The sequence below is a fragment of the Anas platyrhynchos genome, chromosome Z, assembly GCF_047663525.1.
Source record: "Anas platyrhynchos isolate ZD024472 breed Pekin duck chromosome Z, IASCAAS_PekinDuck_T2T, whole genome shotgun sequence".
In the NCBI taxonomy this organism is placed as follows: Eukaryota; Metazoa; Chordata; class Aves; order Anseriformes; family Anatidae; genus Anas; species Anas platyrhynchos.
The window spans coordinates 50709534-50736525 of NC_092621.1; the positions used below are offsets into that span (position 1 = coordinate 50709534).

Here is a 26992-nt window from a genome sequence, read left to right on the forward strand (position 1 = left end):
GTATGAGCCAGTTTACAGCAGTCAAAGAGCAGGCAGAACACATAAAGAATTGCCAGTTCTTATTGGAATTGGCAGAGGATATTCAACATATAGTTTCATGTAACTTTTTTCTGTTGTTCTGGGGACGCGTTTAAGTAGACATCTATCTGGATTCCCCCAGATCCTCCTTGGTCTAAGCACATCTAGACTCATGTCCAGACCATGGTGTATTGTAGTTTTACTGGGAGATCAACAGAGAATATAATGAAGTCTGGACTAGTCTGTAGAAACCTGAAAAAAAAAGGTATTTGTGTAGTTCTAGCAAAGGTTTATAGAGGTATAGGAATCAAAACTAAAGACTATTTATTCTGTCTGTATCCCGCAGTTTTCAACTACACATTCAGATGGACTGTCCACTCATGCTCTTGCTGGAAGATAGACAATATTATCCTATAAGCAAATGTATATATATATACAAAAGACGTATAACTCTAAAATGACAAAAAAAAACAAAACCAAAAACAACTTTCCAACCAACAACAGAAACAAAATGCACAAAAAACGGTCCAAGAGATATTCTTACAGTTCTTGGTTAAGTATAGCACAGCAAAAGTTGGTTTTACCTGTAAAGTCGGGCTGAAGGACTGCCAAGGCATCTTATTGCTCTTCAAGGTTCAGTCATGATTTACATGAATAAATCATCTGGAAGACTGACAATGTGCACACGGTGAAGAGAATCATATATATATATATGTATATATATATATATAACTGTATGATTCTCCTGTATATTTTGTCTTCTGTCTTTTACAGCATTATTTTCAAGGTTGGAGACCTTCCAGGTATTTTCTGTTTTCTTTCTATAGTGAGTGGTGGTATGTCACAGCTGTCATTTCCAGTCCTCTCCTCAGAGCTGGAACTAATTTCCATAGTGGCTTTTTAATCACAAACCTCCTGTAAATTCTCTTACTCAAGGAAATAGTGCTGCTTCCTCACATCCTTTAACCATATGTGGAAATTGCCCAATCACTTGTGCTGGCCAGGTAGTATGACCTCTGATATCCTAATGTTTATCCAGCACTGGTGCCAGGTTATGTATAATCCTATTAAGACTACCAATCTCATATATATATGATGGTTTGAACAATCTGCTGAAACAGCATTTCTGTTCACAGTTGGTATGTACAGTAAGAGGCTATGCTCTATTGGAAATATGTAGCCTCCCAGGTTACCCAGGCTGCTGGTGAGATTATTACATGAGACACCATTCCAAAAGTAAATGCAAGATCTGTGTCACCGGGGTATGGTTGCAGTCCTTCTCAATGGGAATGTTGAGGCATGACATGATGATTAAAGACTATTCTGTGTTTCTTATTGAGATAGGTGTTGATAGATACATAAAGCAGCTCTCATGTGGAGGTCATCTTTGTTGGGTCCTATGGAATTCTAAGTTACCCCACAACAAACTAGTTTGTTTAGGTGGTTTTAAAGTGCTCTGGAGAATACTCGAAGAACTGTTTTGAGAATTGGTCTTGATGCCATCAGGATTGTTTTATCAGAGCAATGCAGCTGTAGGCAATGTAACCATTTCGTAGAACAAATTTTTTTAGCTCTGATTGAGATAGACTTGACTAGTTCAGTTGGATGGGACCTACAAAGATCATCGAGTTCAATTGCCTGAGCACTTCAGGGCTACCCAGAAGTTAAAGCATGTTATTAATGGCATTATTCTAATGCCTCTTGAGCACAGACAGGCATGGGGGCATCAACAATCTCACTATGAAGCCTGTTCCAGTGTTTGACCACCTTCATACTAAAGAAATCTGTCTTAATGTCCCCCTGGCACCGTTCCCCACCCATCCTGTCATCAGTTCCCAGGGAGCAGAGGCCAGCTCTTCACTTCTTCCCTTCCCCTCCTGAGGAATTTGCAGAGAGACCTGAGGTCACCTGTTGACTTCCTTTTTCCCAGACTGTACAACCCAAGTGTCCTCATCCTTTTCCCCCTAGGACATGCCCCCCAGACCTTTTTACAGATTTGTTGCCCCTTTTCTGGTTGCTTACAAGTACTTTAACATCCTTTTTCTATGTGAAGCCCAGAACTGCACATGATGTTGAAGGTGAGACCGCACCAACAGTAAATACAGTGGAAGAATCACCTCTTTTGACTGGCTGGCTATGCTGTGTTTAATGCATCCTCAAATGCCTGGCACATGCTGAGCCTACTGTCACCAGCACCCCCAGATGCCTTCCACAGATAATATACTTCCATTTCACTTAGAGCCTAAGGAAATAAATTATTTCTTTGCATGTCCTTTCTTAGATACTCATATGCGTAGCACATGCTATGGAGGAATCAAAAAGGGAGCATGTGTTCGTCCTTTCCCTGGTGCTGTAACGAAGTCTGAATGTTGCTGTGCCAATCCTGACTACGGTTTTGGAGAACCATGTCATCCCTGCCCTGCTAAAAATTCAGGTAAATTTTCACTTTCAAAAAACAAAACAAAACTTGTCCATATTAGTTTGTTCATTTATTTCATGCATTTGAGAGAAATGAATAGTGTACTTAATAGAAAAGTACACTGAAAATGGTTTCTTTAAAGAAAAAACAAACTGTCTGGTATTCTAGTTTTATGTACTGTAACATTTGAGGCAAACCTCCTTTCAGAAATGGCCAGACTGAAAAATTCAATATGGAGGAACATAAATATGCTATGAATGAATCTGGGTCCCTGAATTTACTGATGCTTTAGAGAGAATAAGCAGACATCTCTGATAAATCTGTACATCTCATAGTTAAATCTAGTTTAAAAGTGCATCTCATATTCATTTGGGAAATATGTATTTTATAGGAATGAGTTCTCTAAACACACTTGGAGACTGATTTAAATAATAAAAAAAAAAGTTCTTGAAAACAGAATTGAGATGATGGGGCTTGGATAGTGGACCCATTCAGTGTTGTTTTCTGAGACAGCAGAAATTTTAGAAGAAATGAAGAAATACTGGTATTATGGTTGAAAGCAATAGCTGAGGGAGAAAGTGTTGTCGAGACTATAATGAAGTAGCTTAAATATTTCATTCTTGTTATCAAATTTCATTTTTGTAGATATGGGAAAGTTCAGGGTGGAATGTAACAAGACATGTTTAGCTAACTTATATATAGATAGTTATTTCATGTGAACACTGGCATTTTATTACTTACATTGTAGAAAACTTATTTTGAGGATTAAAGATAGTATAACACTGCAAATAACATTTTATTTTTATTTCTTACATCTCTTGCTTCAACTGAGTAGCTGAATTCCATGGCCTTTGTAGCAGCGGCATAGGTATTACTGTGGATGGACGAGGTATGTTGCGCATTTTATTTAATCTATATGTTTGAAAGTAAAATAAAGATATGTTCAGAAGTAGATTTTTCTGTAACATGCTAGGTATTTAGGTATGCTAGGTAGTTTGGGTATTTTTGCCTCAAGACTAATATTTTGCTTTTAATGTTTTCATTATTAAAATAGAATAATTAAATTAACCTTGTATCCTTATACCTAGTAACAGCATACGTAACTTTTAAAAACAGTACTACATTAGAGGAAATACTGTTTCTGTTCAGTACAGTAAGTGCATATGCATAGTTTTGTCTTTTCTATGAGCTCATTTCTTTAACGTCTTGCCAGACTTAAAAATAATGTGAAATCCACAGACTTTGTACATTCTCTCAGTTTTCTTTTCAGTGAATTCTGCAAAGTCCATTTGGATAGTTTCTAAATCTCCTGGAGAAATAATGGCAGTGTACCATAATGCTGTTATACAAATAGCATCTTACTGTGAGAATTTGCATGTAGGGAGGTTATACATTCTTTTGGAGACATGGAAAAAATCTAATTTCTCACTGAAAATGTAAAACTAATTATGGACTCCACCAACTGCAGGATAGACTATAATTTTTGGGATTCCATGTCTAATTAAATCCCTTTTTGTTTATGTTTCTAAAGAAAACTGTAGCATTTTCTGTATGTTTTGCACAGCAACCTTACAGGCAATTTTATTGCTGCTGCTCCTACCACCATTTATGTCAATGTTTGCCAGCTCTGTTTCATAAAGGAGAGAAATACTGGTCCTGCAACCAATCCCTGATAAGATTGTGTTCTTTTCCTTGTTCTTTCTCATTATCAAGAGTGAGTGAGAATACATTTTATCAGGAAAAGTCTTGGCATATAAATTTTACCTTCAGTTGATTCATAGATTGTTAATTATACTGCAATCTATCACCACATACCTACTCCCCATATTTAGCTTGTGATTAAGAAGCCCAAAACCTTCATTTCTTTGTATGAAAGGAATATGGATGAAGGTGAGGACAGAAATTTTGCGGTTGTGTTCAATATAAAAAGAAAAAGGGGGATTTGGATCATGTAAAAGAATTTACTTTAAGGACTTGGAGATGATCATCCCCATGGGTCGCTTCCAACTCAGGATATTATATGGTACTGTTATTAACTTGATAAGGAGAGACAGAGTCATGAGATTTTGTGTTGTTTTTCTTTTTTCTTTTTTTTTTCCCCCACAAGATACAAACAAGCCCAGTAAACTGCACAAAACTTTATGCTTAAAAGAAAACATGAAGCTGAAATATGACTGTAATGCATATTTTCTTATGAAAATTTCAGATGTCTCATAGTTTTCAGTTTAATCCAGGAATAGCAATTTTTTTCAAAAAATATTTCTGAGTGTATGTAAATCATGGAGAATATCCTGATCTAAACTACACTATGGTTGAAGAGCGAATGACCTTTATAAAAAGTTGAACAGTGCAAGTATAAAACAAGCTTTTTATGAAGTCACAGCTAGGCCAGCACCCCTACTGTTCTTTCCAGTGTTTGGAAAGGGAACTATTTAAAGTAATGGGCTTACCGTATGGGAAGAAATAACTTAATATTGAAAAAACTCTTTTCCGCAGAGGCAAAAAATATTAAAAATAGTCTGTTCCTGTTCTTATAGTTCATATGAATATTCTGGAATTTTCCAACTACAGCAGAAATTCTATATGGGACTGTAAATTTAGGGAATGTATCTCATTCATCATCTTATTCTGTCCATCCAAGAGAAATTTTAAATTTCCAATGAATACTGTAATTTCTGTAAAACTGAATATGCCGTGGTATTGACGTATGCACTAGTCCTGTATTAGGAAAGGTATTTGTATCACCTAATAAATTATAACTTTTTACCTAGATCCTTAAACCACAGGCACTAAGTGCGCAGGCTAGATATTTTGCATCAAGGTATTCTTACAAACACATAGTCATTCTATTGATTTAGGTTGGAAAGGATGTTTGGAGGTCATCCAATCTAACCTTCTGCTCAGAGCAGGGCTAACTTCAAAGTTGAATCAGGTTTCTCAAGGACTTGCCCAGTTGTGTTTGGCAGATTTCCAAGGATGGAGTTCCCACAGCCTCTCCGGGCAGCTTGCTCTAATGCTTAACCACTCTCATGGCGAAGAAATTTTTCCCTAGCATTCAATTAACATTTTCCCAATTGTAAATCCTAAGAATGTTGTCTCTTGCCTTTTTATTCTGTAACTTCGAGAATAATCTTGCTCCATCTCCTCTAGAACCTCCTATTAATTGTCAGAGAACTGCTATCGTATCTCCCTGTCATCTTCCCTCTTGATGGCTAAACAAACCCATTTCCCTGAGCCTCTTTCACGCATCATGTGCTCCACCCTTCTGGTGCAAATGGTCTTTGCAACCATTTCCTGGATACTCTCCAGTCACTTGGTGTATCTTTATTGGATTGGGTGGCCTCAAACTGAACACAGTTTCCCATGTTTGGCCTCACTAGGGTCAAATAGAGAAGACTAATCCCTTTGTTCAGCCTTCTGGCTGCATCCTTGCTATATCCTTGCTTTGAATGACAGCCTCAACCTCTACCAAGTCAGATGCTCCCTCCAATTTGATGTTCATGTCTATAGCTCATTTTTTTCATATGTTTCAGTGTCTGGTTGTTTTCTGTCTTATGTTAATACAGATATTAATGAGTGTGCATTGGATCCTGATATTTGCTCCAATGGAATTTGTGAAAACTTACGTGGCAGCTATCGTTGTAATTGTAACAGTGGCTATGAGCCTGATCCTTCTGGAAGGAACTGTGTGGGTAAGTTGCTCTATTTATTTATCACTGTAAAATAATTAATGACTACATTGATGATAATTTGAATTGGTAGAGCTTAGATTAGAAGGAAGACATCTACTTTTTACAGCTACAATGAAAACAGTAAAAATCTGTATTGAGTCCATTTTTCTCAGCAACTGCATAGCCAATATTTTTATTGGTATCTTTTTATGTTACTTGGCAATGGTTTTTGTTGTTGTTGTTGTTGTTGTTGTCGTCATTGTTTTTTTTTTTAACGGTATTTGTCTGGGATGTGTAGGCAGGAAATATTGTTGTAGATTAAGAATTATTTTTCTCAAAAGTATGGGTCAGTTTCTGTTACATTTTATTGTACAAGAGAATCTAAAATATGTCATTTTAGATTCTGTCATTTAGATTCAAGGCTGGATGATAAATTGCCAATTGTTGAAGATCATAGTTTTACCTAATAAAATGTAATTTTATTGAAATAATGTAATGTAATGTAATGTATTGTAATAATGTAATAATGATTGCTGTCATTACCATAATGAATGATACCTGGTGGCATATGTGCACAATTTTTGCAGTATGGAGGAATTTTTGATGTTCCTGAGTTACACAGGTACAGTAGAATGCATTGCTGAAATGCCTTGGCTTTTAGAAGAAAGCTGTGATCCCCACTTATGATTTCCCAAGTCCTGCCTGGACAGTGGACTGAAGTATAACAGATAGTCTTTTGTTTTTCAAAATATTTCTTTTCGGTCACCACCAGAATCACAGAAGTGATTCAATTAAGAAACTTTTAGTTTTAAAGTCACTTTTAGTTTGGTTTAGATATATACCAGACTGCCATTGCAATTTCTATGTAGTTTTTCTGGAAGTGTTTGGCAATGCCCAACAGAAGATACCTAAATTATACATTTCACATTCTATCTAGTTAATTTTATTATTCATGGTAATGTATGATCAACTAAACACAACATTTTTGGTAGGGAAAACCTGGACTATTAAGTGTGATATAATTTTCAAACTGAACATTCCTACCTTTTGTTTCAAAGCAAACATGAAGTAGTAAAAGTGTTTTTTTCATCTGCTTGAATTAAGGAATTTTGCAGCTCGTTACTTTCTAAAGGCCCTAAATAAGACCTTTTGGCAGGAAATGCAATGCTGCAAAAAAATCTGTCAGGTTTTTGTTCGTTTGGTTGGTTGGTTGATTTTCAAATACTTCACATAATATTATTTTCCAAATTGATTTCATGGCAAGTGGTATCACTTGTTTAGTTATACATGCAATTATGTAACTGTTGGCATAGATATCTGTCTGTTTAATTATACAAATTAAAATGCAGCATATTCACTGTGAGGATGCTTTTATTCTTAGTTAATGAGGTTCTGCACAATGCAATTTAATTGTGAACACTCAAATAAAGAGTGGAAAAGTTTTAATAGATACATATTAAGAGCTGCCAAGAAATAAAAATCCTCATCAGACAGAATGCAGTTAGCATTTCTGTCAGCATCAGGTGTTTTTGGTGCATGAGCTGTATTGTTCTTTCACAGTGTGTGTCACAATAGGTGACAGCCCAAACCTGTAGTTTAACAGCGACACTCTAAGGAAATAACATATTTATCACACTGCTAATTTGTGTTAGAGGATTTTATGACAAAAAGCTCAAAACTGAAGTCTATTGCTCTTGAAAACATCAAATTCCAAATCCATCCTTCTTTATGTAGTTAAAATTGGATGAGTTTAGATTAAGAAGCTGAGGAGCTTCTTTGTGGCTACAAAACTTAAAATTCAGATTTATTGTCTGGGGAAATAAAGGTTTTATTGTCTGAATCTTAACAGACTTAATAAGCATAGGTTCAAAAATGTGATGTACTTGTGAAAGCAGTAACCTTTAGATTATAAGGATACTGCTTTCTTATTATTTCTGTTTATTTATAACTTAAACACTCTAAAAAGGTAGTTGATTGATGGGAACAATTTCAGCTACAGCTTTAAGTTTGGGAAATGAAGCAGTGAAAATTCAGGAGACACCCTGGAGCAGGATAAAGCATCAGGCTTATCTTTCTATAAATTTAAGAATTTGTGGCATGTGATAGGGATTATAGGAAAGTAATTTAAATTATGATTTTTTTACTTTTTCTTTTAAAAAATAATATGAAAATGAAGAAGTTTGATTGCTTTGTGTTACCAATATTTAGAAGAAGGTAGGGAATTATGTTAATTGATGAGTTTTTCTTGTTCTGTATGCTTGATGTCTTGTTCCTTTTTTTTTTCCAAAAAGTAGTGTGCATATACATTCTTAAGATGTCTTCCATGCATCTGTACAATTTAACATATATATTAATTTCATGGATAACAAATTCAGTTTTCATTGCCTATAAAAGAGGATTTAGAACAGTAATCTATCACATCCTTGTGTACATACATATATTAAAAAAAAAAAAAAAAGTTTTAAAACCAAATGGACCTCAGTAAAGTTGTACTGGTGATAGTCATACAGTTGACAAAGCTCCCAAGCTCATTCCACGAAAATATAATTATCAATGTAAGACTAACTATGAACTGTTTATAAAGCCTGATAATGAAAAACTAAAAGGAAAATAGAATTTTTAGAAACAAGAATTAGATTTTTGAAAACAGGAATTGGCATTTTTCTTTTCTTAGTCATTGTAAATAACTGCACATCTGGCAACCTAATTGCTGCTGCGGAAAGCAAGAGGGACTAGCTGGGGAGACAAGGGTGTCTCGTGACATTTGCTCTTATTGGTATTAACTCATCTTGTTACAGACATTGATGAATGTTCAGTGAATGGTCTGCTGTGTGATAACGGGCTCTGTCGAAACACCCCTGGAAGTTACAGCTGCACTTGTCCAAAGGGTTATGTGTTCAGCACCGAGACTGACACATGTGAAGGTGAGAAATCTGCAAGTGTGATAATTTTATTTCTTATTATATAACCTTGAAGCTAAATGATCAAAAAAGATTCAGTGATGACAAAAGCAAGATGAAAAGAAAGAACTAAGATAGAGCATAAATCATTGCATTCCTCTTGTAATTTCTCTGCAGTGTTTTTTAAAGTGTTGGGTCTAGCTAGTTAATTTCTCTTCAAAGTAGTCAGTTCATTGTTCTGTGAAAATATTTTCCTTTATTTAGACAAGATATTTTGAAGTGGAAGTAAAGTCAAATGTATGCTTGCCTTAGATCATAGAGTGGGAAAATACAGTTTATCATTTAGGGAAATACATCAATTTTGATCACACAGTCTTCTTCATTTTCTCTCTTCAGTCTATGTTGATTGTTAATTCTATACCAAATTCTGGTATTTGTGATGTTTTATGTGATGTTAGAGTTCCTGGATGTGTATATTAGTGGTTGATACTAAAATCGTCTTTTTTTCTTTTTTTTTTTTCCAGTACATAATTTATAATCAACATTGTTTTTCTATATTACTAATGAACACAGATGCTAAAGCAATGAAAATGTTACACTGCAGAAACTAACCACAAAATTACAGAATGGTTGGGATTGGAAGGGATCTTGTCTGTCTCCCCTGTTCAGACAGGGCCACCCAAAGCAGGTTGCCCATGACCATGTCCTGAGAGCTTTTGAAGACCTCTGAGGACAATGCCTTCACAAGTTCTCTTGGCAACCTGTGGCAGTGCTTGGTCACCTGCACAGTAAAAAAGTGTTTCCTGATGTGCAGGAGGAACCTTGTGTGTTCCATTCGGTGCCCATTGCCTCTTGTCCTGCCACAAGGCACCACCTTGAAGAGCCTGGCTCCCTTGTCTTTGCACCCTCATATTAGGTAGGTTTTATGCATGTTGGTAAGATCTCCACCGAAGCCTCTCTTCTCTATGCTGTATAGTCATAGCTCTCTCAGCCTCTCCTCATAAAAAAGGTGCTTCAGTCCCTTCATCAACTTTGTGGTGTTTTGTCGTTTGTGAATTTACTGAGGGTGCAGTCTACCCCGTCATCCAGATCATTAATGAAGATGTTGAACAGGATTAGACCCAGCATTCGCCCCTTGAGTACACCACAAGTTTCTGGCCTCCAACTAGACTTTATTGATCATCAACCCCTGGACTTGACCACTCAGATAGTTTTTGATCTACCTCACCATCTGCCCACCCAGCCCATACATCAACTGCTCCTCTGTGAGGATCTTATGGTGGCAGTGTCAAAGGCCTTTCTGAAGTCTAGGTAGACAATATCCACTGCTCCCTCCTCATCCATCAGGCTGGTCTTTTCCTTAGAGAGGCTTATCAGGTTGGTCAAGAACGACTTCCCCTAGGTGAATCTGTGAGTCCTGATGATTTTCTTCTCCGTCATGTGCCTGGAAATGGTTTCCAGGAGTAGCTGCTTCACCACCTTTCCAGGGATCAAGGTGAGGCTGACTGGCCCGTAGTTCCCCAGGTCATCCTTCTTGGCCTTCTTGAATGCAGGAGTGACATTTGCTTTCCTTCAGTCTTCAGGCTCTTCCCCCAGTTTCCATGATTGACCAACATTATAGAGAGGGTCCTCACAATGACATCTGCCAGTTCCCTCAGCTCTTGTAGGTGCATCCCATCAGAGCCCATGGCCTTATGAATGGTCCAGTTTGCTTATTTTTACCCCCATCCTGATCCTTTTCTAGCAAGGGTACAAGTTCCTTGCTCCAGCCTTTCCCCATGGTTTCTGGGACCTGGGATTCCTGAAGGCTGTCCTTTCCGGTAACAACTAGCAAGTATTAATGAGAATTTTTGGTTATCACACAGAATCACAGAATTTCTAGGTTGGAAGAGACCTCAAGATCATCGAGTCCAATCTCTGACCTAACACTAATAAGTCCTCCACTAAACCATATCCCTCAGCTCTACATCTAAACATCTTTTAAAGACCTCCAGGGATGGTGACTCCATCACTTCCCTGGGCAGCCCGTTCCAATGTCCAACAACCCTTTCAGTAAAGAAGTTCTTCCTAACATCCAACCTAAAACTCCCCTGGAGCAACTTTAGCCCATTCCCCCTCGTCCTGTCACCAGGCACATGGGAGAATAGACCAACCTCCACCTCACTACAGCCTCCTTTAAGGAACCTGTAGAGAGCGATAAGGTCGCCCCTGAGCCTCCTTTTCTCCAGGCTGAACAACCCCAGCTCCCTCAGCCTCTCCTCGTAAGACTTGTTCTCCAGGCCCCTCACCAACTTCATCGCCCTTCTCTGGACTCACTCGAGCACCTCGATGTCCTTCTTGTAGCAAGGGGCCCAAAACTGAACACAGTACTTGAGGTGTGGCCTCACCAGAGCTGAGTACAGGGGGACGATCACTTCCCTAGACCTGCTGGCCACACTGTTATAAAACAGTTCCAAGCAAGGCTCTGCAAAAGAGGAGTTGAAATAGAAACCTTTGTCTCTTTTTTTAATTAGCATTCAGAGCAGCAGTATTTTACTTGTTTCTTGTATTGTTTTTTTTTATTTGGTTCCATAATCTATAAATCTCAGTATTGTTATGATTACCAAGTTTTTCGTAGTAAAATAGTCTTATGTTTGAATGATTGTCGCGGAAGCTATAATCCTTTTGGAATATCTATTGTATGAACCAATATCATCTTCCAGATTTATCTGAAGCAGTGGAAGGCATTATTGTCCTCAGCTGCCTGTTATTACTGATCAGCCACAAGTTACTGCTACACAGCTAAGCAAACATACAGAATGGAAAGTGGAAGCACTCTTTAATCTATTCTTGCTGTGTAAGATCAGTCAGGTTAACTTAAACCATTTCATTCACAGTGTATGTTGGATGAGCTAACTTTACGCTGAAGCGGGTGAGGAAGGCCCATGTGCTCTTCGCCGGTTTTCAGCAGAAGAGTGGAAGCAAACAGCATGGGGGCAATAGCATTTTGAATGTCTCCAACCGTTTGGAAAGTGAGCATGTGTTTACACTCAAAACATCTAATGAAATGGTTTAAATTCTGGCAGTATCAAATCATTCACCTCTTCACCTCTTCTGTTCAAAAGGAATCATGTTTCTTTATATTTCAGTACACGTGTGTTTCACAGGCCACTTTTAAAAGTTAAAATTTCTACCCTCCTTAAATGTTACAAATTAGTAGCACTTGCTCAGGTTAGGCCTCTAATACCCCCACTGATTTATAGCACACTGTGCTAAATTGTCTTAATGCTTAGTATCTATTCACAGTGTTCAGGTGAGATTTTGTCTTCAGTCTGTCTAATTTGTTGCGTTTCTATGTGTGAAAACATCTCAGTCACTCATCACGTGTTTTTCATGTGCATGTTTCTTAAAAAATCTCCTACGCAGAAAAAAACAGAATAGTATAGCAAAAGAAGATGTTAATTAACAAGATGGAAAGACCATCAACTTCAAAGCATAACACTGACCAAAATATAGATGAATGAGATGGCAGAATGTAAATAACCTAGCACAATTATTCAAATAATAATGTATCCAGATTTTCAAATGTAAAATTAAATTTGTATTTTAACATCAATAGCAATAGCAATGGTCATAGAAAGAGTAATAGAGAGGCTTAATTGACCAAATAAAAAAAAAAAATCAAATCGAGTCAAATTGACTAAAAAAAAGTAAAAAAGTGGATTTATGATTGCATTGAGACACAACATCTGTAGGAAAAAAGGGATCCAAATGGATTTCCTATCTTCTGGACATCCTTGTGACCATTCCAATGTGCTTTCTCTTGCACAGGTTTTGGGGATCACAATGTAGTGAATGACATCTGGGAGTTCACTATGTCCCTATTATTTTGGGGGAAATAAGTGGGGAAGAGCGTGAGGGAGAGTTATTCTGGTGTGGAGATTAATTCACTGGTTCATTTGAATTAATAGTTCACTGAGTGTGGGTGATTTGATTAGATAGCATTGCTAGCTGGTATTGACTGCTAAACCATAATATCAAAAAATAGTACAGTTAAGATAAAATCAAGTTTACAGGAAAGTTCTAGTATAAATCTAAATGGCAGGCTTCTCTCATCTTAAGAGCATCTTAGCTCATTTTTATAAGAAATGTGAAAAAAATAAAATTGCTTTTGGATTTTATCTTAAGGAGCTAGGTACATTCCCTAAATTAATCGTTTATGAGTCGTATCTGAAAATAGGAACAGGGAACTAGCATGGTATAGTGCTTGTGACAATTGCCTAGCAATACACATAGTGAGACATTTCACAACATGAGCCAGCCTGAACCATAGGCAGAAAACTGTGGCTTAAAGTGACTTATTTGAGCAGGTAGTTATGTAAATTAAAATCAATGCTATCGTAAAAGAATTCCTGAGTTGATCATTCAAGGTACATAAGTACAGCAGATCATGTTTCTGTCTGGTGGCTTTTTGATTTGCTGAGTTTGGAAAGAGGTTAATTAATTAATGCATTTAATCTGTTGTTTCTTTTTTTTTTTTTTAATGTGGAAATGTTCACAATACATTTTTTAGCTATTCATCTAAGGATCTGTTTCCTCCATAAAATATTAGTTCCTGTGCATCCTTGGGCTCTATTTCATAATGCTGCATGTATACTGAACTCAGAGGAATGAGTGCATAAATGGGCATGAATGTGGGAATAAAATAATAGAACTTTTTATTAATATAAAAAAAAAAATCCTACTTTCTCACTTTCTCATTTAAAAAACAAAACAAATACTAAAACTCCAGTTTTGTTTGTTTTTTGGCCATAGTTATTTTAGTGTAATCCAGCCTAAAGTAATTTTAATTTTATATTGTCTGTGCTACACATTCTGAAGGATTTTCAGTTTCCTTCAACGGTGTTATATACATGAAATCACACACATAGGTTATGAAGGATCTGTCATCTCCATCTTGAATATTTTAGTTAGATCGAAGTTTAGATTTAGCTGATCAGGCACAAAAAGATTCAGGAGTGGTTTGGCATAGAAGTGTCTATAAAACCTATTAAATGTATTACATTTTTTCTAATGTTGAGCGGGTTGGCAGTTTGAGGAATAAATTCATCTCTTTTTGTCCAAATTCTGTTTTCAAAGAAACACTAAGAAATTCAGTTTGGAGTTACAGGTTCACTAGTTGTAGAAGATTGCTATAGCCAGAAGATTTATATTATGCTCTGAAAATGCTCTGATGCTTATTACTCACTAGTATATTTTTAATTAGTATAAATGTCATCAGTAACTGTGAAAAAAAAAACAAAACCAAACAAACAAACAAAAAAAACATACACTGTTTTCATTTGTAGTTCAACTGAAAATTTTCATCAATTTGTTGCGGGGAGTGGGAGAGTTGTTTAAGCTTTCAGAGTCTGTGAAAGTTGAGATTTTTACAACAAGCTCTGTGGTTTAGATTGTGTTTCCAGTGACATAACTAGTTAAATGTAAACCAGATGTGCTTTGAAGTTTATTTCCAGGAATGTACAGTGAACTGTTTCAATTTTTGTTTCTGTGACATTTACAATGTACATTCACCCCACTTAAGAAAAAAATGTTAAAAAAAATCCCTGGTAAATATTTTCATCCATTTGCTTTTTATTTTAAAATATAAAATTGTATTTTAAATCAAATAATTTTCTCACTTACTCTTTTTAAAGTTACCATTTAATATTGTTAATAGAAGGTGTATGGGAACAATTTTTGAATTTGTTTACATTCTATGTATGATACTTTTTACCCTGATTCAGCAAAGCACTATTGGTGAAGTACATTCATCCTTTTTTTTTTTTTTTTTTCTGAATGGTGGTTTTGGGGAGTAGTCAGTGCAATATTATAAACATGCTAATACATAAAACACTGAGCTTAGAGAAGTTCTTGGTTTGTTTTTAGTTTCTTTCTGTTCCATTTGTTAGTTTGTTTGTTTTTTGACATGGTGCTGAAGCACGTCAAATGCAGAACTTAGCAAACTATATTTTCAGGTTTGGGGACCCAGAGTACGGTAACAAGATCATTTTAGAAACAACCACAGATTAATGCCTCCATATGTGCATATCCTAAAACTGCAATGAAACAGTGAAAGCTGCTTCCCCTGTTCCTAAACCATAGAAAGAAATGAGATGGGATGAGCATTGCTTCATTTATATAAGGACAACATGAAATGAGGAAGAGTGTGGTTCTGTGATACAGCATTTCTCACCCCTGATCTTAGTTACATGCTTTTGTCATTTTCATCCCAGAAACTGGAAAGTGAATATTTGTCTGTGGGATCAGTAAGGAACTTGTGCTTGCACTAGAGAGTTGGAAACAAAAGAAAGGGTGAAATGGAAATGTCCCCTGTAGATGGCAGCAACCTGATAGACAGACTCAGGTGTATTGACAAGGAATGTGTTCAATACAGGCTTCAGCAAGGGCTTAGATTAAATGCCCTGACTTTGCCTTGGAATGCACAGGCAGTTCTCCCAATCTAGAAGGTGATCAGCTCAGACAACAGATTCTCCTCTTCTTCCCTGTTTTGCTCACCTAGCCATTCAGTTTGGCTTCTTTCATCTCCTTTGTCTTTTGCCAAAGATTTAAGAACATAACCCATGAAATCAGGAGAGCTGCTTCATTTCTCATAAAGTGCTGAACTTTAGATGTTTTGGCCCCTCCATTTCCATTTATTCACTTATCTTTCGTTTTAGTTTTCGGGATTCTGACTTTCAGGTATGGCCCTCAACTAATTTTTTCTTAGGTTTGGGTTTCTTTTTAACTCTGAAAACCCAAAGCAGAAAAGGTGTCTTCTAGAATAAAAATGTGTTTGTAAAAATAACTTGCTAAGTATCAGGGAGAATTAAATATAAGCATAGTAACCTTCTACATTTTACAATTATAAATGAGAATTATTTTAAGTTTCATGAATTTTTGATATACTAAATATGAGTGAAGAAGTGTTTTGGATAGTAGTACTTTCTCCTCAATATAGTGCTTTGTCTTGCACATTGATGGGGTACGTGCAGACGTGTGGTTCAGCTGCCAATTTTTAAAAGCATATGACGCTTTCCATGAAAATCTCCTACTTTCAGCTGTAAATGTTTTTGGCAAACTTCAACCATTTTACCTATATGTTTCTTCACTGTGCGTCTGACTCGGACAAAATTATAATTTTACCTTTAAAAATTTCAGACAAAACACTGTTTATTTCCAAGAATGACTAGCTACTGAGAAAATATTAGTCTGTGCATTTAGATATGTGCTAAAGTTGTGCCCTTTTCTTTAAAAAGCTGTTGCTTCTCAGTATTACTGCAGCTTGAAATTTCTTAAATAGGTTTTCTATTAGGATAGTGTTTCTTTCCTCTGAAAATATGCTCAAGTTCTAAGACTCCTTTTGCATATGCTGAGTAGAGACATGTTATATTTTTAGTGTGTGAAAGCTCCAAAGAATCTGTGTCACTTTTCATGCCTGGTCCAGCATGGGAACTTTTCTGAGTTGCACCTGAGCAGGGAAGAGCGCTGGACTGGTTAGAGAACCATACCTGTATAAAAACAGAGACATAAATGTGAAGAATGATCAAAGATTCCCCTCTCCCAATGCTGATTATAGAAGAGCAAGTACACAACATTACTTTCCAGAAATAGTCTCCGATTTCCCAGCAATTGTGGTTCAGGAATAGGACCTTTACATTTAATAAACTATGGTGGATTTCTTTTTCATAACTTTTCCAGATTGCCATTGATTCATGAATGCTTTGAGCAGCCTAGGGCAAGCATCTCCAACTCCTCTACTTGATGTGTAAAGGACTGTTTCTTCATTTCGCTACAAGCTAGCTTTGTGGGATGTCTTTTTATTCTTGTACAATAAGAGAAAGTGAAAGTTTGATGATGCCTTTGACAGGGAGCAACTACAAGTCTTTGACGTAGTTCACTTGTCCTTTCTTTCACTTCTGTTTTCTCATTGTTTTAAAGCTGGCCAAACTGCTGAAAGCAAGATGGCATATGAAAAGGAAGGAAAAGCATACCTTTCTCCAAAATCATTTGTATACTGAGAGCTGTTCAGCATGTAGTACATATTTAAGATGATGCCTCAGTGTGATCTGTTTCTAATCGTGGGAACAGGATATGTGGTTTCTCTGTAAAAGCAGCAGACTCTACTCTCTGCTATCAGGTATTGCTGGCTAGGGAAAGACAAGAAGACTGGGGAGGCAGGGAGCATACTTTTGATAATAAAACCTCAGGTAGTAAAGTGTGAAATGTATTTATGGGGAGGAGGAGGGATACAGAGCAGATAAATGTTGGCAACCTCTCCATACTGCCAGCTGGGATACAGAGGTGCTCAGCAAGTGCTCTGTCTAAACTAACTGGCTGCTGTAGATCTATGTGATTACCTCCATGCTGCACTTCCCAGCACATCAGGTTGGTATGTGACCTGTCCTTGCGTTGTGTGCTCACCCATGGTGCTGCACTCTGCCTGGTGAGCTAGCTTGGGCCTTGGTGGGTTAGGAATTAGCCTGAGATAACATGACCAATTGTATCTAAACGGGCTGTTTGTGGAGAAACTTGAAAGATGTGCCTGGTGCCGTATGGGACTACCACCTTCAGAGGAGTAATTCAGGGCCATTACTGTTAGGGGTTTACCAGCTCATGTGTTGCTGCTGCAGTTAACCCAGTACTGGCAGCCCTTGAAACTGCAACACACTGCCTTGATATTGTGAGGCCTCCTAGATCTCATGTCTGCATCTGTGTATGATGTATGAGTAAACTGTGTAATCCACAAGATTAGGAGTAGATTTCACTAACATAAGGACTTTCGTTGTTCAAAAAAACCTTCTGGTTCAACCCCCACCCTTCCCCCTCCCTCCCCCCTTTTCTCTCTCCCCTCACCCCCTTCCCCCCCCCCCGCCCTTGATATATATATAAATATATATATATACATATATACACACATATACATATATATATATCATACATATGTCCTTTGGTGAGTTTTCTAAGCACATATCCATGAAGATACCTTCATGGAATCTTCCTTCAAGTCTAGTCATAAATCATAGCATATCAAGCATAACATATCAAATGATACATTTTTCATGATTTCTAAACAGTGAGCAGGACATTCCAGTTTGCTTTGAAAATGATCTATGGTGCAATTAATGTTACTGGTCCATAACTACATCCTGCATTAATTTATTCTTAATTTACATCATGCTATTTTTTTGTATCAATATGCCATTATTCCTCAAGCAATACTAGCAAACGTTAAGTATGGACTAAGAGCTTTATTTCTGGCCTGCCAAAGGAACTGTCTGGTTGGATTAGAACGTATGGCTTGATTCAGGACCCAGATCAAAAAAAATGAATTGGTTGAGCTCAGGAGGAAATAGTGGATATGCATCTGCAATTGTTTTTTGAAAGAATTTGCTAGTATTGTTTTAATCTTAAAACTGGTTTCACTTCAAATAAAAAATCAGTAAATAATACTGTCTGCAGGACTCCTATTCTTACATATGAACAGGCTCAAAAAACTCACAGGGGCAATAAATAAAAGTAGCTAGGGGCTAGAGGGAAGTACCATTTACACTATTCCCGTTTCAATTCCTATTTCTTGAATGCTTTCCAGAACTAGAGAATCGCAGCCAGCAATGGAATATTTTGATTCTGACAGGGTTTTCTTAATTCTTCCAAAACCTCATGGAGCCATAAATGACAGAAACAATAAAGCTGTTGTTTGTGCACAGCATGTTGTGGCTGGAAATGCATTGCTTACCATGATAAAGTAGTTGTGATTTCTCGCAGGATAGTTATAATTGATGCTGGAAAACTTTATGGTCCAAGTTCTTCTAAGTTACTGTTTTTGTAGAGAAGGGCCATTTAATTAACACTTTCAAAATATACACTCCTATACACATGTACATACATGCTAACTGCCTGACCATATATCATTTGCATGTCATGTTTTAAAAAGACAGACAGACAGGAAGGCAGACAGACAAAGAAAGAAAGAAAAGAGAAGAAAAGCCAAATATACCAGGCAGTTTTGGCAAATCATGGTCCACAGCAGTATTTGTACTCTAGTATTTTCCAAAAGCACATCACAGTCTTAACAGTGTCTTTCCTTTCTGGATTATAGATATAAATGAATGTGAAAGCAGCCCATGTGTCAATGCTGCCTGCAGGAACAATCTTGGTTCTTTCAATTGTGAATGTTCACCTGGCAGCAAACTCGACTCTACAGGACTGATATGCATTGGTGAGTCTTTCCTTCTTTTTTCCTTTTTCTCCTCTTTTTCTTACTAATTTGAAAAATACTGTTTTAATTGTTTAATTAAGCAAAAAAAAAAAAATAAAAATAATGTATTCTCATTTTCCCTTTATAGCAGACTACATGTCTTGTTGTGTAGGTAATACTAAACAAACCAATACTAATTTGATTGTTTCCATGGAAGCAGAAGCAAGTTAAAAAGAGACATAGGTATAAAGCATATGTATGTCCAAACTAGTGTGAAAGTGGTGAAAAGCTGATGTTCATTGGTGGGAGACAGTGGGGATGTCTTATTGTTAATAGGAATTACTGTCATTCTCCTAAAGGACATGATAAGAGTGAAAACAATAGGTAATAAGCCTGATAGCTGGCCACTTTTAAATTTGAGCCAAGAAACTAAGTAAAACTAGAGGAACATGTACTCAAATAGTGATGTGAAAGCACATGGCCTTTATGATTCACACCATTTTTCTAAAAATGCAAAGATTGGCTTTCTGATCTGTAAGGAAACAATAATGGCTTTTGCTTTATAGCACAACCTTAAACCTTCGGTCTTCTGTAGCAAGCTGATAAAGGAGAGTAAAATATATCTGAATTTATCAATATGCCTACTGCCCCTGGAGCAGAAACATGATAACGTCTCTCTCTATATATATCTGTGATTCTGTTATATTATATACATCTAATTTACCATATTGTGACATACAATAATGTAACATAAATAATGTTAACATCCTTCTAGGATTCTGTTGCATTGAAAAAAAAAACAGAGCATTGCACAGATTTTATTAGAGCTAGCAGCAACAGTTGTCTGCAAGATGTCATTGGCATTATCTCTGGAAGTCATTCATTAATGTTACGTTTTTTTTTGGTTTTGTTTTTGTTTTTGTTTTTCCTTGCCTTTCCAAGAATACTCAAAGGTTTGGACACATCTGCACTTCTCAGGTGCTCAAAAGTTGCCATTTTTTCCTCTTATTAGTGTAACATAATTGGAGCCATTGTAGAATATATGGTATAAATTAGATCGGAGTGCAGATAAAGAGATGATGCTGATTTTAAATATTCTTTTTATTGTAAGATGCATTTGTTTGGTGTTCTTGTTTCAGCTTTCTTGCCTTGCCAAAATTTTCATAAGATAGGAAATATTATGCAAAGACAAGTTCCTATTTAATGTTGCCATCTGTCTATGCTTTAACACATTTTTTAAGTGAGTTACTTTTGCACCTAAGCCTTCTTTTAGATGCCTTTCTTCTAGCCTTTCTCATATATTTTTAGGTATACTGTCACCACCATTGGCCTGTACAGTTTAGTATTCTTTTTATTCTTTTTCTCATTTATTCTTTTTCTCATTTTCATCAGCCACACTAATTTGTGGTTTTTTGTACTGCTTGTTTTAACTTTCATGTTCTGACATCCAAAGGTATTATAAGTTCATTAAGGACTTAATTATAACAGTTTTCTGGATTTAGTTTGCAAATGGTTTCCACTTAATTGGTTGCAGTGTGAGGTCCTATTTGGCTTGAGTAGCAGTGGCAAATAATGTAAAACAAACAAAATACATAGTTGAACAGTCAGATTAAAAGTGAAGGATAGGAGCCACCTATACACTATAAGCCTAATTGTTGCTTGTTCATGTTGATCAACATTCCCTCAGGAAGAGTTTCCAGCGCCACAAGTGAGAATATGTTAGGACAGAAGCGTTGGGATAGCTCATGTGAGAAATACAGATTTATACGTGTAGAGTCCGTTTTTCTATGTTGACAAAATTTCCATTAGAATCAGTAGTGACCGAGAGAAAGGCAGACTAGGTTACTGTGAGGTTACCATTCACTAGGGAGTGAGGTTATGGGCAGTTTCTCATGTGAAAAACTTGCAATCAGTCATTGAATGTAAGTTGTTTTAAATCTCCACAGTAAAGAAAATTGTGTTTTTCCACTTGTATATTGACTATAATTGCCATAATTTTAGCTGATTGTTCCTTTAAAGCATTATTGTAGCATCAGATATGAAAAGCTTATGCCAGTACAGAAGCGTATGTCTAGAATGCTGTTTTGGTTTGGATATGTATTGTATTCAAAAGAATGATCAAACTAAGGAAGTGTCAGTTTGATTCTGACCTCTCTACAGTTTTGGTTTAGTTCCAAATTTGGTCTCATGTCAGAACCAAAATCACCTCCATTTATAAGGATTTTTTTTCTTTCTTTCATGATGGCAATGAGAGCTTGAACTTAAAATTCCCGTAAAGTTGCACATGACAACATAATTAGAAGAAAAAACTATTAACATTACAATACTCTTAATTTTATTTTACAACATGTTGTTCTCATGTGTTTGTTCCAATTGGACTTATTGCTGATTTTCACCATTCTCTTGTGGACTCAGATCATACTCAAGTTATGTGGTTGACGCATGTTCTTTACTTAGTTTGTGGACAGATAACTTCAGTCTGTCATTTCCTCTAGTTCCTTTGCATGGTCTGCTCAGCCTTAATGCTGAAGAACCAGGTGGCGTAAGCCATTTGCATCCATATTGCCCATAGAAATCCAGCATAGATGTGAGTCATTTGTCTCTCTCTGTGAAGTTCCCTGCATAAAAGAAAAATGACTTGCTCAAGTAATAGCAAGATTTCAAGTCACATTTGGCCTCATAGTAGAGCTCCAACTTCCAGCAAATGAAAGTTGTTAGTTCAGCATTTACAGTAAAAGCATTCAACAAAAAAACATGATGTATTATGCATTTCTTTTGCTTTCACACTGAGAGTGTCTGCAGTATTAAGGCTGCCCTCCTGTAAGGAAGGGCAGAGTTGGAACTGTTTTTGAAATACATCTGTTAGTGGTACCAGTGCTGCATTTCTATTTTGGAAACTGCTCATGTATTAGAGGTACCGCTATTTGTGATCTTTGAAATGTGCACTTAATATATGCTTTTAATGCACATTTTAGTCAATATTTTTGGAATTCACACAGTGCACAACCCGTAGGCTGCCATCTGCCTGTAGTATGCATATATTTTTCTTCAAGTCAGAATCAAAGAGCTGCAAGCAGCAGAAAGAATGCTTTGATGCTGGATAATAAATAATTTTTTCACCAAAGTAAAAGTCACAGTGACTGCCCTTTGTAAGTTTTGTCTGGACAAGAGAGGTTGTGTAAAATAAAGGAAATTAACTCATAGCCTGAAAAAGATAAGACAAGCAGACTTTGGCAGGGTAGTATAGATGCAGCTGGTGTGAAGAAAGTCACCTGCTAATTTGTATAGTTTAAATCATTTTTGAGATTCTGTTTTGACTTTTTCATCCTGTAACGTTGGCTACTAAAAATGAATAATATCGTGTTCAGAAATTTCTAGTGAATGAAGCAATGGAAGCATGTACATTTTGATAACATAAAACAGAAACATCAATGTATGGCCAATAAGCTAGATGTAGCATGAAATAGCAGCTAAAAGGGCCTATTTTGTTCTCCCTGTGTTAGTCCCCTGTATTTGGGACATATGGTGTGAAGACATTATGACCAACCCATGACTGGCCAAGGGCAGATCCAGGTAGTTACTTTGTAGCTTATGTCTTCCTTTGGTCTTTTGATGTTAACCCTATTCCTGACTGTTAGACAAAGGTGGAACAAGGCTTAGAAAAGATGCCTCATCCACGATCCTCAGCCCGTCATTGGTTCATACATTTTTTTAAGGAAAAGTTGTGTTCTCAGTGGTCTACATAATTTTTTAATGACAGTTTTGTAGAAAAGTTCAAGTTGACTGAAAAAAAAATAAGCTGGAGTGCGTTGATCCTAAATATGAGGTATCAGTAATAATAATCCACAGCACCTAATAGGCAGTCTGGCTTTTTATATGTATATTAGGTATAAATCTTAAAAGCAAATTCCTATTCATCTTGCATAAGTCATCTTGTTAAATTCATTTGTGCCACTTTCTTAGCTTTGAACTTTGAGTATGCACTTGCATTTAAACTCTGTCAAGGCTGATCTCCAAATCTAGATATTTAGGGTTAGATATTTAAAGACTGCTTTTGCTATCCAGTGACAAAGGTTGTGGTTTGCTTCATGGAATCATAGAATGGTTTGGGTTGGAAGGAACCTTAAAGATCTTGTAATTCCAACCCCCTTGCCATGGGCAGGGTCACCTCCCACCCACTAGACCAGGTTGCTCAAAACCCCATCTAACCTGGCCTTGAACACTTCCAGTGATGGGGCATCCACAGCTTCTCTGGGCAACCTGGTGCAGTGCCTCACCACCCTCAGAGTAAATAATTTCTTCCTTGTATCTAATCTAATCCTACCCTCTTTTAGTTTAAAGCCATTACTCCTTGTCCTGTCACCACGCTCACTAACAGAAAGTTCCTCCCCAGCTTTCCCATAGGCCCCCTTTAGGTAATGAAAGGCTGCTATAAGGTCTACCTGGAGCCTTCTCTTCTCCACACTGAACAACCCCAACTCCCTCAGGCTGTCTTCATAGGAGACGTGCTCCATCACTCTGATCATCCTCATGGCCCTTCTCTGGACTCATTCTAATATGTCCATGTCCTTCTTGTGCTGGGCATTTCAGAGCTGAACACAGTGTTTCAGGCGCTTCAGGTGGGGTCTCACAAGTGCAGAGCAGAATGGGAAAATCAGCCCTGCTGGCCATGCTGCTTTTGGTGCAGCCAGGATATGGTTGGCTTTCTGGGCTGTAATCACACAGTGTTGGCTCATGTTCAGTTTCTTATCAATAAGCGTCCCTGGGTCATTTTCCTCAGAGCTGCTCTCAATCAGTTTTCCACCCAGCCTCTATTTGTGCTGGGGATTGCCCTGGTCCAGATGCAGGACCTTGCACTTGGCCTTGTTGAACCTCATGAGGTTTGCACAGGCCCACCTCTCAAGCCTGTCCAGGTCCCATTGGATGGGCTCCCTTCCCTCCAGCATGTTGACTGCACCACACATCTGTGTCATCAGCAAACTTGCTGAGGGTGAACTCGATCTCACTGCCCATGTCACCAACAAAGACATTAAACTGCGCCAGTCCCAGTACTGACCCCTGAGGAACACCACTCATCACTGATCTCCACCTGGACATTGAGATATTGACTGCAATTCTCTGAGTGTGACTATCTAGCCAATTCCTTACCCACTGAGTGGTCCATCCATCAAATCCATGTCTCTCCAATTTAGAGACAAGAGTAGTTTCAGTGTCAAATGCGGTGCAGTGCCAAATGGTTTTGGCAGTGGCAGTGTCAAATGCTTTGCGCAAGTCCAGGTAGAAGATGTCAGTTGTTTTTCCCCTATCTATCAGTGCTGTAACCCCATCATAGAAAGCCACCAGATTTTTTAGGCACAATGTGCCCTTAGTGAATCCATGTTGGCTGCCCCTAGTCACGTCCTCATTTTCCATGTGCCTTAATACGACCCTCCTTCCAAGAGGATCTACTCCATGATCTTGTCAGGCACAGAGGTGAGACTGACTGACCTGTAGCTCCCCAGGTCCTCCTTTTTCCCTTTTAAAATGGGGGCTATATTTTCCCTCTTCCAGTCAGTGGGAACTTCACCACACTGTCACAACTCTTCAAATATGGTAAATTCAAGAAATTAGATCTCATTTGAATACAATGGCATAAAAGTACTGAGTCAAGGTGCTGTACTTTCAGATGCAGATACCTGATTTAGGATCTAACTGACATTTTGAAAAGTAGCTTGGGCATTGAAAGCATAGTTTTTTATATTTGAATATTTGTGTACCTAAAAGAGCATTTCAGAGAATTTCAGGCAGCATAGTTGACACTGGTGACTGAAAATCTCTCTTCTTTATGGCTGGTTAGCTTGAGAGCAGTCAGGAGGTGCTGCTTGTGCTGGGCACTTACTGGAATGGGTTTGCCCTGAGCAGGTCTGGGTTCACAGCCTGACAATCTAATTTGTGATTCAGAAGCTGGCTGTGCTGTGACTGCATCAGCAGCAGCTGAGAGTGGAGTGTAAGCTAACAGATATAATCAAAGCCCTCCTAATGCACCAGGAGGACTGGACCTCTAAAAGAATATACCATACTCCTGCCCCCCACATTCTGTTTTTCTTTTCTTTCTGACAATCTTAAAGTGTCACCGAGTGGGACAGAGGTAAGAGCACCCAGTGATCATAGCCCAGTGGCTCAATCAGTCAGCTGGAAGGGGGAATCCCAGGTTACAATATCTATTTGCTGCTTGTGTATTTTAGAAATGAACAGTCTCTAGATTAAACAAATAAATACAATTACTGTAGTTGCTGGAGGACCTCAACTAGCTATAGGACCTGGACTATAAAATGCCTCAAGCAATGCACTCTACCACTCATTTTTAGTGGTAATGGTATTCATTTCCTCTACTTCTAAAATAAAATGCATACAAAATGACTCTGATGCAAAGACAGACTGTGCTCTCTTTGTACTCCATCTGCCAGTGGCATGAGAAGATGCCAGCTCTTTTTACTGTAACAGTTCCATTTTGTTTCTATTGTAGATAGCCTGAAGGGGACTTGCTGGCTTAACATCCAGGATAGTCGCTGTGAAGTCAACATCAATGGTGCTACATTGAAATCTGAATGCTGTGCTACCTTAGGAGCAGCCTGGGGCAGCCCATGTGAGCGCTGTGAATTAGGTATGCTGCTGTGCTTGCATATACTGTGACTTTTGTAAGAAGAGCAAATGTAACACTAATAAATTCTCATCATCTTCTGTTAAAAAATGTTAACAAGAAAACACTATGAAATGAGATTGTTTTCTTTAGCATCACTTCTAATCTCCAATCAGGTATTATTCTAGTAATTTAGAAGCTACAAGGAAATAACATTTGAATTGATCTTTGAATAGCTATATATGTTTCTTCTCAACAAGAACTGTGCACTGGGGTAGGTTAAATTAAAGACTATAATAGTAAAGTGAAATATCTGCTAAAAGTCTTGAGGACTTTTTATTTTGTGGGCTGTTAACACTTGTTCCAGCTGTTTTCAACCACAAAACTTATGTACAATTATTGATTGCAGAATAGTACTAGTATTAGATCACAGGGGTAGGGCTAGAGGTTGGAAGCAGGAATGCTAAATGCATGCTCACTTTCATGGAATAAATACTGTACCACACTCTCACCATAAGATTTGAATATTGCCACTTGCAGCTGAACCAGCCTTTATTTTTAAATTGAAACAATAACGGTGGTCACATGTATCTCATCTAGTAAGCATGCTGCAAACAAGCAAGCTTTTGAGATGCAGTAAAGCATCAAGACAAGATAGTACTTTGAACTCCAGGAAGTACCATGGTAAGGTTAGGCAGGTAGAACTGATGAAAAAGTGATTCTAGATCTGGAGTGATTAGTCACTCTAGAGAGCTCAGTAGTTCAGACTAAGTAAATTTGGCCATTTAATTTCCTAATCTCTAACTCACTTGATTTCAGGAAGCTTCCATATCTCTATAACATGCTACATTTTACATACATATTCTAAAATAATATCTTTGCTGAGATCCTTTATTAAGCTGTAGTAATAATAATAAAAAACAACAACAACAAAAACACTTAAGTGATAACTAGCATCAATAAAGCTTGAAATCTTTAGGGAACTTTACAAGAAATTTACCTTTCAGCTACATCTGAGTGCAGAGATTAATCTGATTCCTCAAGTTTCCATTGAGGAAAACATATATAAGATTTATATATTAAGATATTTTTATAAGATTTATGTAAGATAAGAAAAAAATATATAAGATATAATTTCCCCAGCTA

General features: G+C 37.3%; 1 protein-coding gene across 2 annotated transcripts in view; it reads left to right on the top strand.

Moving 5' to 3' along the window:
• FBN2 (fibrillin 2) overlaps positions 1-26992 on the top strand; it is a 193095-nt gene that overhangs the window by 98831 nt on the left and 67272 nt on the right. For both annotated transcript variants that reach the window (XM_038170468.2, XM_038170469.2), the window contains 6 exons: positions 2300-2452; positions 3273-3326; positions 6004-6129; positions 8907-9032; positions 19129-19248; positions 25733-25870. In XM_038170468.2, the coding sequence (XP_038026396.2) occupies positions 2300-2452; positions 3273-3326; positions 6004-6129; positions 8907-9032; positions 19129-19248; positions 25733-25870 (717 nt within the window). The remainder of the gene's footprint in view (positions 1-2299; positions 2453-3272; positions 3327-6003; positions 6130-8906; positions 9033-19128; positions 19249-25732; positions 25871-26992) is intronic.